General features: G+C 50.6%; 2 protein-coding genes across 2 annotated transcripts; both read right to left on the bottom strand.

The window, feature by feature from the left end:
* Nucleotides 1-229: 229 nt before the first annotated feature.
* On the bottom strand, nt 230-7,012 carry MYG1 (MYG1 exonuclease). The gene is made up of 7 exons (XM_046012463.1): nt 6,589-7,012; nt 6,333-6,445; nt 3,184-3,343; nt 1,158-1,310; nt 890-1,012; nt 594-775; nt 230-450 (listed from the first exon to the last, which is right to left on the bottom strand). Exons 1-7 carry the CDS (start codon nt 6,808-6,810, stop codon nt 252-254), a joined length of 1,152 nt encoding a protein of 383 aa, XP_045868419.1. The 5' UTR covers nt 6,811-7,012; the 3' UTR covers nt 230-251.
* A 111-nt stretch (nt 7,013-7,123) lies between these two features.
* Nucleotides 7,124-10,490, bottom strand: PFDN5 (prefoldin subunit 5). Its single transcript, XM_046012464.1, has 6 exons — nt 10,389-10,490; nt 10,082-10,184; nt 9,760-9,791; nt 8,708-8,782; nt 8,485-8,590; nt 7,124-7,330 (listed from the first exon to the last, which is right to left on the bottom strand). Exons 1-6 carry the CDS (start codon nt 10,458-10,460, stop codon nt 7,254-7,256), a joined length of 465 nt encoding a protein of 154 aa, XP_045868420.1. The 5' UTR covers nt 10,461-10,490; the 3' UTR covers nt 7,124-7,253.
* Between the last annotated feature and the right edge of the window lie 371 nt (nt 10,491-10,861).

The raw sequence follows: 10,861 nt of genomic DNA, 5'->3' as shown, positions 1-10,861 counted from the left end.
CTAGTGAAGGAAAAAAAGGCATGGACTTTGGGTTAGGACAGGGCTGTGTTACTTTTTATGAATTTGGGCAACTTATCTGACCTAGGAACTGGGTGGTTTTCAGGTGATCTGGAAAGCAAAGCTGAGAAAATACCTACCATAGGCTTTGGCATATAATGGACATTTCACTTTCCCCAAGTTTCAGCAAGTTCCCAGAATGGTGCAGGACAATAATGGGGTAAAGACTTGATCAGTACGAGATAGAGGATGTTTTATTGGTCTAGGGAATTTGTGGGAGCTTTAGGTACTGGGCGCTGGGCCAGGGTGGCCTGAGCCATGCTCAAGGCACCTTCTCGGGTGTGGTGCCCACCAATGAAGCCGCTGGTGTGGACAAAGATGCAGCCAGGAATCCCACTGACCTGGTCCAGGGCCTCATCCCGAAGACCCCGCCATGGCTCTGGCAGGGGCAGCCTACGAGTGAACAGAAAGAGGAAGCTGCTGGGAGCAAATGGAGGTCTTGAGGAGCAGAACACAGAAGAGGCCAAGGTTAGTGGCCCCCTCTGATAGGGCTGAAACAGGCCCGAAGGTCTGAGGTTGGTCCTCTAGGGCCTTACCGGCTCTGGAATGAATGGGGCTCCTTGGGCACACACTGTACCCGCCACTGTCCGGCCTGGTCAGTGTAGATAACAAAGGCGATGGTGCTGGGTGGGGACAGCCCAGATTCTAGGTGGTAGAGGTGCTCCTTCCAGGGGCATCCACCTTTTGCCAGTTCTACTATCTCCCCACTTGGGTCCACCTGGAAGGGAGGCAGGGCTGGGAGATGTGGGGTGGAAGCAGGAGCCCTTGCTGACCAGCAGCCCGCCAGCAGTCCCTAAACGATGAACCACAGTGCCTCCTCCCAGGCCTGTACCTGGAATCGCCGGGCCAGGGCCTCTTCCACCAAGGCCCGGGCTGGCAGCCAGCTGTGTTGGTAGAAGTCTAGTCTCTGCAGAAACTCCTCTCGGACTAGGTCCATGGCGCGCTTGAACCTGGCCTGGGAATCGAGGGAATGGTGGGAATCAGAACCATGGTACTGGCCCCAACTTTTGACTTCACTAGGATTGGAGGAGGCAACCACTTTCATTTCCTCCCCCAACGTGCTTACACGCCTCACAGTCTTCCTTGGGGGCTCTCCTTACCTCAGTGTCTTGGTCAGGCTGGTTCCAGGTCGGATTAAGTCGAGCAACCCGGGCACTCAGTGTCGTAGTCAGCACATATCTGGGCTCTCCCTCTTCCCACTGTGAGATCCCATTGTCCACGGCATCCACCTCCTCCACGAAGTTCTCGTACATCTAGGGCAGCAGCAGGAGTAAATGATCTCGAGGATTCCATTTACATCAAGTTTTACAGATTTCACTCATTTAATCTCCACAAGAGCCCTGTGAGGGTCTCCCAACATTCACTGGCTGAAGAAAGGGGGAACCAGGGAGCTCAGCGGCTTCAGGTTGGATCTGATCGTGCTGGGGCAGGAATTCAGATCACCTGACTTCTAACCCAGTGCCCCCTCTGCTACTGCACAAAGCCTGAGTCAAGGCCAGCAGTGTGTGAGGCGGGGTTTCGGACTTCAGAACAAGGAAGGTCTCAAGTTCATGAGGGCCTCTGGGAGTGGATCCCGGCACAAAGAGAGGGTAAGTTTCCAGGTGGGCCTGGCAGGCTATTAAGTGTCCTGGTAAATGAGATACTCAAGGGTCTGGCCAAACATGGGAGGTAGGAGAGTGAGTGCTGGACAAGACATCAGAGCTGGGATGTGGTCCCAGGGAAGCCCATGATGTGCCCTGTGGTGGGAACAGGTGCTGCATCTCTTGAGGCCACAGGAAGGGTAGGACAGTGCCTCAAGAGTCTGGGGGCAGGGACGCCTGGGTAGTTCTGTCAGTTGGGCATCTGCCTTTGGCTCAGATCATGATCCCAGGGTGCTGGGACCCCTGATTCATTGGGTTCCCTGCTCAGCGGGGAGCCTGCCTCTCTCTGACAAATTAAATCTTAAAAAGGCTAAAGGCAGAACCGGTATGGTAGAGTATCAATGCTGACAGCAAAACTGCTCTGTGCATAGGCTTATAACATCGACACATCTGTGGTATGCAGCGGAATGGTCCTCTCGGGGAGAGCTGAAAAAGAAACTCCTTTATGCTCAGCCTCTCTTGGTGTGGACCCCAACCTGATGTTCAACTGAAACTCGGTATAATTTACTTCAGTTGCTTAGAAGCCCCTCAGCAGGCGGCCGGGGTGGCTCAGTCCACCCTTTAAGTGGGTTAGGTGCCTGTCTTCAGCTCAGGTCATGCCTGAGATTGAGCCTCGCAATGGCTTCCCTGCTCAGCAGGGAGTCTGCTTCTCCCTCTTCCTCTGCTGCTCCCCCCACTCATGCACTCTCTCTCTCAAAAAATGAAAATCTAAAAAAAAAAAAAGGAAGCCCCTCAGCAGATGGGGAAATGGATCCAGGCAGTCTAAAAACAGTATTCCAAACGCTCCAATTCAACCATTCGTATTTCATCACTTCTTTGGATTGTACTAATGCCATGTCATAGGGGCAGAAGACAGGCAAGCTAAGACAGAACCAAACTCAGTGGCTTCTGCAAAAACCAGAGCTGATGGAACCTGAAGCTTGACTGGTGAACATCACAGGAGCAGGGTCAGGTAGGTGTCCTGAGTCCCTGACCTGACAGGTGTGCCACAGCTACTAGCCCCATTCCTTCCCTAGCAGGAGCGTGCTGAGCTGCTCACAGGGGATGCTGGTGGAACCTGAGGATATTTTCATAATCCAACCTGTCCCAGCTGATCTTCCCAATTCATGTGTCCCAGATACGCTTCCCTCTACCTTCAAGCACCCAGAACCTCTAAGCTATGTGTTTTCCCACACAAGCAGCCTCCTCTATTGCCACGTTGCTCAACAATCGTTGTTTATGCATGTCAGGCCAAGGAAAGGACCAGGAAACTCAACTCTATGGTTTTCAAAGCCCTTCCCTGAACCTCACCCACTTCGCACAACTACCTTGGGATAGAGGTGAGAGAGATCAGCCATCCCCTGTGAGAAGATAAGCCTGACCAAGGGAGAAGGTGCTGGGCCAGCAATGGGCCAGGAGTCCTGATCTGAGGCCCAATCTTGCGTTAAGTTCCATTCCCAGGTGGTGGAGACGCACTTATGGGTCATCTCTGTCCCTGGGTCCCCACCTTATCATAGATGGTGCCCACCATGCTGTCCTCTTCGCTGGTGCCCAGCAACTGGGCCAGCAGCTTGTGCCCGAAGTGCAGATAGATGAGTCCCGCACTGCTCAGCTTGGTCTGCCACGGCTTCCCAGGAGAGAGGGAGCTCATGGTCTCTGTGAAAGATCTGAGGAGCACAGGAAGGTAGGGCTGAGGCAGAGCTGCCCCAGTTAGCCCACAGCGTATGCGTATACATGCAGGCACGAGGGAGTGGAGGCTGGAGAACACTCAGGAGTTGGGAGGAGGGTGCCCAGCTGTGGGACTTCAGCTTTTCCTTGGGGTTCAACATGGACCTCAGCTTGGAGTCTGTTCATGCTTTCATTTGACAATGGTTAATTCAGTGCTTACTACATGCCGGGCTTTGTGTTTCAGACATTAGGGATTTAAAAAACCCCTAAGACGGGGATACCTGGGTGGCTCAGATGGTTAAGTGTCTGCCTTCGGCTCAGGTCATGACCCCAGGGTCCTGGAATGGAGCCCTGCATCGGGCTCCCTGCTCAGTGGGGAGTCTGCTTCTCCCCCCTCCCTCTGCCTGCTGCTCCCCTCTGCTTGTGCTGTCAAATAAATAAATAATCTTTCTTTTTTTTTTTTTTTCTTAAAGATTTTATTTATTTGACAGAGAGAGATCACAAGTAGGCAGAGATGCAGGCAGAGAGAGAGGGAGAGGGAAGCAGGCTCCCTGCTGAGCAGGGAGCCCAATGCAGGACTTGATCCCAGGACCCTGAGACCATGACCTGAGCCAAAGGCAGCGGCTTAACCCACTGAGCCACTGAGGCGCCCCTAAATAAATAAAAAATCTTAAAAACAAAACCAAACCCTAAGACATTGGCCCTGCCTTCAAGTTCATCTACTATAGGTAGACAAGCCCATGAACAACCAAGCGAATGCTCTAGCTAGGTTATAAACAAGGGAAAGGGGGGCAGGGGGGAGGAGACACTTCAGGTCATTCCTAAAAGATGGATTAGGTGTTTGCCAGTCAGACAAAAGGTCAAGGACAAAAGGCATTCCCGGTAGATGGAACAACGTCTCTTAAAATGGCTAAAAGACAGGTCTCTACATGGAACTGCAAGAAAGGCAGCTTGAGTGTGAGGAGCAGCAAAAAAAATAAAGCTAGAAGGGTAAGCAAGGGCCAAAGCATGGCAGGCCTCGTCCACCATAGTTTGGAGTTTGGACTCTATCTGTAGGTAGTGGAAGCCACTGAGAGATTTCCAGCAGACAAGTTCATGTGAGAGCACTGTGCCAGTCAGCATGCAGAACAAATGCAAGTCTCCTGCAGTGGTGCAGGGGAGAAAGCAAAGTAGAAATCTGAATTCACAGTGGCACAGAGAACAGGGAAAGGGTATGACAGTTCTTAGGGAAGGAGAAACTACAGTTGTAATTTCTAAATACCAGTCTATCAATCAGCTAGGGAGCTTACTTTTTGCTTTGGTGTTATTACTTACTGAGTAGATACAAAAAATATAAAATGCTCACAAGGTATAAAGACTAATACATAGTAAGCCCCCAGAAAAAAGTTAAAAGAAGCTAAACTAAATTGTTGATGGAAAAGACATATGTGCTAAACTACACAGTAGGAGGACGGGTATGAGAATACAGAATTAAGGATACTGCTTATTTCTGGGGAGACGGAACCGGGATAGGGAAGAAGTGCTTGCGTACAACACAAAAGTAATAGCACTGTTCTAGTCAGAGGCTCGGAGATTGGCCTAGGGGTGTTTGTTACACGTTTCATATTCCAAAAGTGTTAAATACATTATGTATCAAATACTGCACAGTTCAAAAAATGTATATAAAATCATCAGGAAAAAGGAATCAGTCAATATTGTTAAGTGCCACAAAGTGGTCCATTAATGTGAGACCCTCCGCCAGCCATCTGAGTTTGGTGCTGAGGTCACCGGAGCCCTTTCCACGAGCATTTCCAGTAGAGAGATTGGGAGAGGACCAGCTGAATGAATGAATGGAATGAACTGGAACGGATGTGGAATCAGGGTCAGCTCTGTTTTTGAAGAGAGGCTGCAAAGGGAGAGTAAGATATGAGGCTATAAATACCAGGAGGGTTCCCCCACAGTATCATTTAAGAACATCATATGCTCACTAAGAAAAAGAGGGAAAGGGAGGAAAGTACTTAAGAAGAATTAAAATAAAACATCTTCATACTCTCTAAGAGATCACCACTTTAATCAGTGTGGTGTGTATGAGGGTTTTGTTATTCATCCCTTAGATTTCCAAATAGAAACAATGGGAAGGTGGGTGGAGGAAGCGGCTGAGTGGGTCAGTGGGTTGTGTCAGCCTTCTGGCTCCAGGGATCAAGCTCAATGAGCAGAGAGCCTGCTTCTCCCTCTCCTACTACTCAAGCTCTTTCTCTCTCCAATAAATACATAAAATCAGAAAGAAAGAAATGCAAACACTGGGGGAGAACAGTGGTGTGAACCCAAGAGGAGACCATAATAGACCTCAAAAGGGGTGAACAGAAGGGAACAACGTTTCCTGAACTGGAGGGAGGAAGCTGAGGATGCTTGGGAATGGCAATCTGAGGATGTGCAGGCAGAAAAGGTTCGTTCCTTTCAACAGGAGGTTGCAGGTCACTTACTGAGGGAGTTTGATGTGCAGGGGCCTGAGGGGAGAGGAAGAGGACTGAAATGGTACCGTGGATAATGGGCCACCCTTGGAAAAGAAAGATTTCCCAACCTAGGAGTATAAATGAAGTAGAAGGCCACGTACATCTGAGTGGTCACCAAGCACCATCGCCATGTGAGCCCAGCAGTCTGAAGTGGGGCAGCAAGGGCACATGAAAGGACTGATCTGAGCTGGGCTACTAACTGGGGTGAGGACAGTGCTAGTGGGAGAAAAGCCTGACTGAGCCAAGCAAGGAAGGCGCATGGCCAGCAGAGAGGCTTGTGAGGACCGCCTGGAAGCCAGGGAGGCCCAAAGCCAGTAAATGGACGCAGAGCAGGGGGAGAGCTGGCAGGCTGCAGTCCCATGGGACTCAGGACTTGGCTTTCAAGGAGGAGGCGGGTCCCCTTCGCGGGCACGGACCTCCGCAGTGGATGGCTGCCTTGGAGCACAGAGGACAGCTGAAGTCAAAGGAGCTAAAGAAATGCCATATGGGAACTCACCTCTGGTGATGGTCATACCGGTGTCTCTGAGGATCGTATTCACCACCCACATCCACCACGATGTCACAAGAAGCCAGTTTTTCGGGGTCCCGGGTCCGCACAATCTCTGCATCCTGTAGGGGACACAGGACATGAGGGGGCGGCCAGGGTCGTGCAGACAGAATGAGTGTTAGGTTTCCAGGGGAGTGTGTACGGAGGAGTGCTCGGGTGTGGCCCGCCCGGGCCCCGGGGTCAGTTTCCCTGGACCTAATCGTACCCTGTACTCGGGCAGGAGGCGCAGCAATGCGCATGCCAGGGCCTCATCGCAGTGGAAAGTGCCGTTGTGCGTCCCGATTCGGGGTGGCGCCATGAGGCTGCCGCGGGGTCGCTTGGATGGCGGGTTGGACTCCAGGCTGACCGTTACACTTGGCCGGGCCCGCGAGGGTGGCGGCGGCCGCAGCAGCAGAGCTGGAAGAATGCGCGGGAAGCGGCGGCCCATGCAGCCTCCCAGTTTGGGCGGGAGGTGGGTCGTCGACCCGGAAAAGGAAGCGCGCGCGTAGCCTCACTTCCGTCGAGCGGCCGTTCCCACAGCAACCGGCCCGCGGAGGAGAGCGCTCTGCGGGCTTGCTCCAGCTCCTCCAAAGGTCCAGAGTGGATCCTCCAGGATAAGCAAGGCATCACCCCTCCTGAGCAGGCTCTGGGGAGGGGCACAGCATCTCCACCACCGCCCTCTCATCTCACCAGTCCTTTGCTTAAAAGACCAACGTTCTGCCCAGCTGGCACATTTATTTCTTTGCAAGAAAAGACCAACATTCTGCCCAGCTGGCACATTTATTAGCATGAAACACGAGACCGGTCTCTTCCCGGGCCCCAGGAAGCCACGCCCACAAAGTCCCAAGCTCCTGAAGCAGGGTCCCTCTGCCCCATTTCAGAAACAAGCACTCAGGCCTTGGCAGTAGCCTGAGTTGCCCCCAGGGCTGTGAGCTGCTGAATCTTCTGGCTCATCATCTCCATGACAGCTGTGGGGGGAAAAAAGAAGAGTCAGATCCTGGTCTGGAGCTTGGGGGAGAACCCAGAGTTCAGGAAATGTGAGAAAACATTTAAAGACAGGTAGACAACCAAGGACAGTTAATAACACTTTTAACACAGTGGGAGCGCCTGGGTGGTGTAGTTGGTTGAGCGTGGGGCTCGGTTTAGGCACAGGTTGGATGTGATCTCAGGGTCTTGAGATGGGGCCCCACCTTGGGCTTCCCGAAATGCATGGAGTCGCTTGAGATTCTCTTTTCCTCTGCCCCTCCCCCCACCCTGCTCATGCACTCTCACTCTGAAATAATTAAAACACAAAACAAAACCAGAACTTTTAACACTGATCCACTGTGGGACACACATGCACACACAAATTTACAGTCTACAAGCTGTCAGGAAATATTATAACTACCGAGACATAAAAATGAACAAAATACAGTATTAAATGTGTCAAACATAACTGTGGATAGATTTTTGCCTTCAGAACAGTGTTTCTCAATCCTGACTGTGTAACAGAAAGGCCTGGGGAGGTTTTTTGGTGTTTTTTTTCCCTAAAGATTTTATTTATTTGACAGAGATCACAAGTAGGCAGAGAGGTAGGTGGGGGCGGGGGGCCAGCGGGGCTCGATCCCAGGACCCTGGGATCATGACCTGAGCTGAAGGCACAGGCCCAACCCACTAAGCCACCCAGGCACCCTTACCTGGTGAGTTTTTAAAAAAACACTGACCCCCTGGAATTTCACCACCCCCATCCCCAGGTTGATTTAATTGGTTTGGATTGGACTCAGGCTTCCTTTTTAAACTTCCTGGGTTATTCTCATGTGTAGCCAGGGCCGCAATGACTAGTACTTAGGGTTGTATTTCTTTCCTCTGTGTTCATTTACATATATCTCCCCCATTTCATCCCCATTAGATAGGACATGCCAAGAACAAAGATTATTTCCATCCTCTAAATTTCTCAAGCACCCAACCCAGCAATCTACAAATACTGGGTATGTAATGCACAGAATCTAGAGAATCCATCTAGAAACCAAAGAGAAACACATGATTTTAATCTAGCAAAGAGGACACCCTCAGTTGATACTGGAATCCATGTTCTTTATCACGGAGGTAGAAAGGGTGAAGAGGAGCCCTACGCCAACCTTACCCTGTTTCATGGCATGCTTCTCCTGCAGAGCTGGCTGGATTTTCTCCATTTGCTTGGTAAGGAAGTCTATCTTCCTCTTGAAAAAGTCCTTGGCATCCTCAGCTGTCTGCAAAGTCAGAGGTAAATGAAAGGCTAAGAGGAGACCCTATGCTGCACTCTAGGTCTTCCCCTAAACTTCCTTTCCCTGCTCAGATGGGCATCCACATGGTTGCTTTCCACTCACCTTTTCTACATAGTAGCCTGTTCCCACATCGATGAGTACATGCTCCACATCATGTAGCTTCCCAGGGACATACATCTGAGAAGCAAGGATTAAGGGAAAACTAGCCCAGCAGGAGTGTCATGATTCCCTGTCAGCTAGCCTGCTTGGCTTTCTTTTCTAAAAACCTACAATCCACAAGGACTGAAGAATCTAGAGGCCTTTGAACCATACCTGTACACTCTAAATGGGAAGGGACAGAGAAGTTGGTTCCTTATGGAGACAATGGCATATGACAGAACACTCTCTTGCTCTGATCTCATCTCCCATCCTCCAAACAGTTCTTACAGTTTTTCCACTAGCCCCTCCGGAAGGACTAGATACAATATTTTCCCACTGCTGTAGAGTAGTAGAAGTGAAAATCTGGCTTCACTTTCCATCAACAACCCCAATCATGAAATCACTAGCTAATTCCTGATGAATTTAATGGCCACTATTTGGCCAACCTTTACTACACTACTTCTGTATTTCTTTTTTAGCCTGTCAGCTCTCAGACTACAGCTTACAGATGCCCTATGGCCATAACTTATTCAAGTGAAACATTGAACGGGTAGCCAAAATCCAGGCTAAATAGTTTAGAAATAATAGTTTAGACACTTAATAGTTTAAAACTTAAACTATTGTTTAGAAATAAGTGTCACAGTTAAGCCAAAACTGAGGATTCATAAACAGAGCCCCCTTGTTTCTATATCTTACTATTCTTCCATCGTTTATGTCTTCTAAGTTATAAGTAAAAGTCTAAACCCACCTGTTTTGTCTTTGTATTAGAGGATATTCCCAAACCGCAAAGGGAAATAATCACACCTCAATTCTACACATGGCTTCGTGCTCACAAGGCATTAGCTGCATGTTGGCCCCAGACAGGGAGAGGCACAAAAAGTATATAAGAGTATTCTCAGAATCATGGGGACACTCTGTAGTAATCAAAAGTAATCCTATCCTTCCCCCCCCCCCCCCAGGAAAGGGGTGAGAGAGAAAAGGAGAGAGCAGGGTAGCAGTTTCTGTGGAAAGGATACAGAACTCGTCAGTGGGACGAGTAATTCTTTCCCTGTGAAAGCAATTAAGACAAACATCTGGGGAAGGTTAAGACGTTAAAGAGAGTTCCAATATGGCAGAGATAGTAAGAGAGATCTTAAGAATGGAAACAGGGGACAACAGCAGAGGAATGTCCTGTACATTTCAACTCTAGACAGACAACATGAAAGGGCTCATGTAGCAGTAGACAATATGTAAAGGGTTGGTTTCTCATCTCAGATAAGGGCAATTGGATTAGAAGTCCGGACGAGAGTAGCCGGCTCACCACATCCCCCAGGTTGCCTTCACGCGCCTACCCCATACCCTCGTTGTTCTTGTTCAGCACGTTCAGACAGTCCTTGGCTTCCACATACTTGGTCTGTACCACCTTGAGCTGGGCAATGGACGTGGACAGGAACTCCACCTCCTACAGAGGACGGGAAATAGGGTCAGTGTCGGGGCTGGAGAGAGAGGGAGCCACTGCCGGGGAGGGGGCCGGTCCCGGGATGGGGTGGGAGTTTCGGAGGGGAGGGGAAGCCTCCCAGAGAAGGGAGGAATGGGAGGCGAGGGAGGACGCGTGGGCGGGAGGCATGTGAGGCGGGAATGAGGTGTCTCTGCCGCCCGTCCCCACCTGGTCCAGCTGGTTCTTGAGCATTTCTAGCTGCGGCAGGTTCAGCTCGCTGATGTTAACTGACTGCGCCATGTTGGGAAGGAGGACTAACGGAGCGGAAGCTAGCTCGATGAGCAACGCTCTAGCCGCCCTCTGCGCATCTCACTGGCTGTGCCAGGAGGTCTCGCTGCGCCTGACGTCTCTATGGTTCTCCCCCCCCCCCCCCGCCCCCCCGCTCGGGACGGGAAGGAAGGGCTGGAGCTTTTGGGAGACTTAACATTGTTTTGGCGAAAGCGGCACATAATTTTTTGTTGTTGTTATTTTTTTCTGAAGATTTTATTTACTTATTAGAGAGATAGACAGAGGCCACAAGTAGGCAGAGCAGCAGGCAGAGGAAGAGGGAGAAGCAGGCTCTCCACTGAGCAGGGAGCCCGATGTGGGGCTCGATCCCAGGACTCTGGGATCATGACCTGAGCCAAAGACAGAAGCGGCAC

The sequence above is a fragment of the Meles meles genome, chromosome 7 (assembly GCF_922984935.1).
Source record: "Meles meles chromosome 7, mMelMel3.1 paternal haplotype, whole genome shotgun sequence".
Classification (NCBI taxonomy): domain Eukaryota; kingdom Metazoa; phylum Chordata; class Mammalia; order Carnivora; family Mustelidae; genus Meles; species Meles meles.
Note: the sequence above shows the minus strand (reverse complement) of the source record. Positions and strands in the feature narration are given on the sequence as shown.

Excerpts from the sequence above, each read along its gene's own strand:
- MYG1 (XM_046012463.1), bottom strand. The coding sequence starts at position 6,810 with ATGGGCCGCCGCTTCCCGCGCATTCTTCCAGCTCTGCTGCTGCGGCCG. Across the intron at positions 1,311-3,183 it reads TGGGCACCATCTATGATAAG|ATGTACGAGAACTTCGTGGA; the intron begins GTGGGGACCCAG and ends CTGCTGCCCTAG. Across the intron at positions 451-593 it reads CCCCATTCATTCCAGAGCCG|GCTGCCCCTGCCAGAGCCAT; the intron begins GTAAGGCCCTAG and ends GTTCACTCGTAG.
- PFDN5 (XM_046012464.1), bottom strand. The coding sequence starts at position 10,460 with ATGGCGCAGTCAGTTAACATCAGCGAGCTGAACCTGCCGCAGCTAGAA. Across the intron at positions 10,185-10,388 it reads TCAAGAACCAGCTGGACCAG|GAGGTGGAGTTCCTGTCCAC; the intron begins GTGGGGACGGGC and ends CGTCCTCTGTAG. Across the intron at positions 7,331-8,484 it reads GAAGCATGCCATGAAACAGG|CTGTCATGGAGATGATGAGC; the intron begins GTAAGGTTGGCG and ends TTCCCCCCACAG.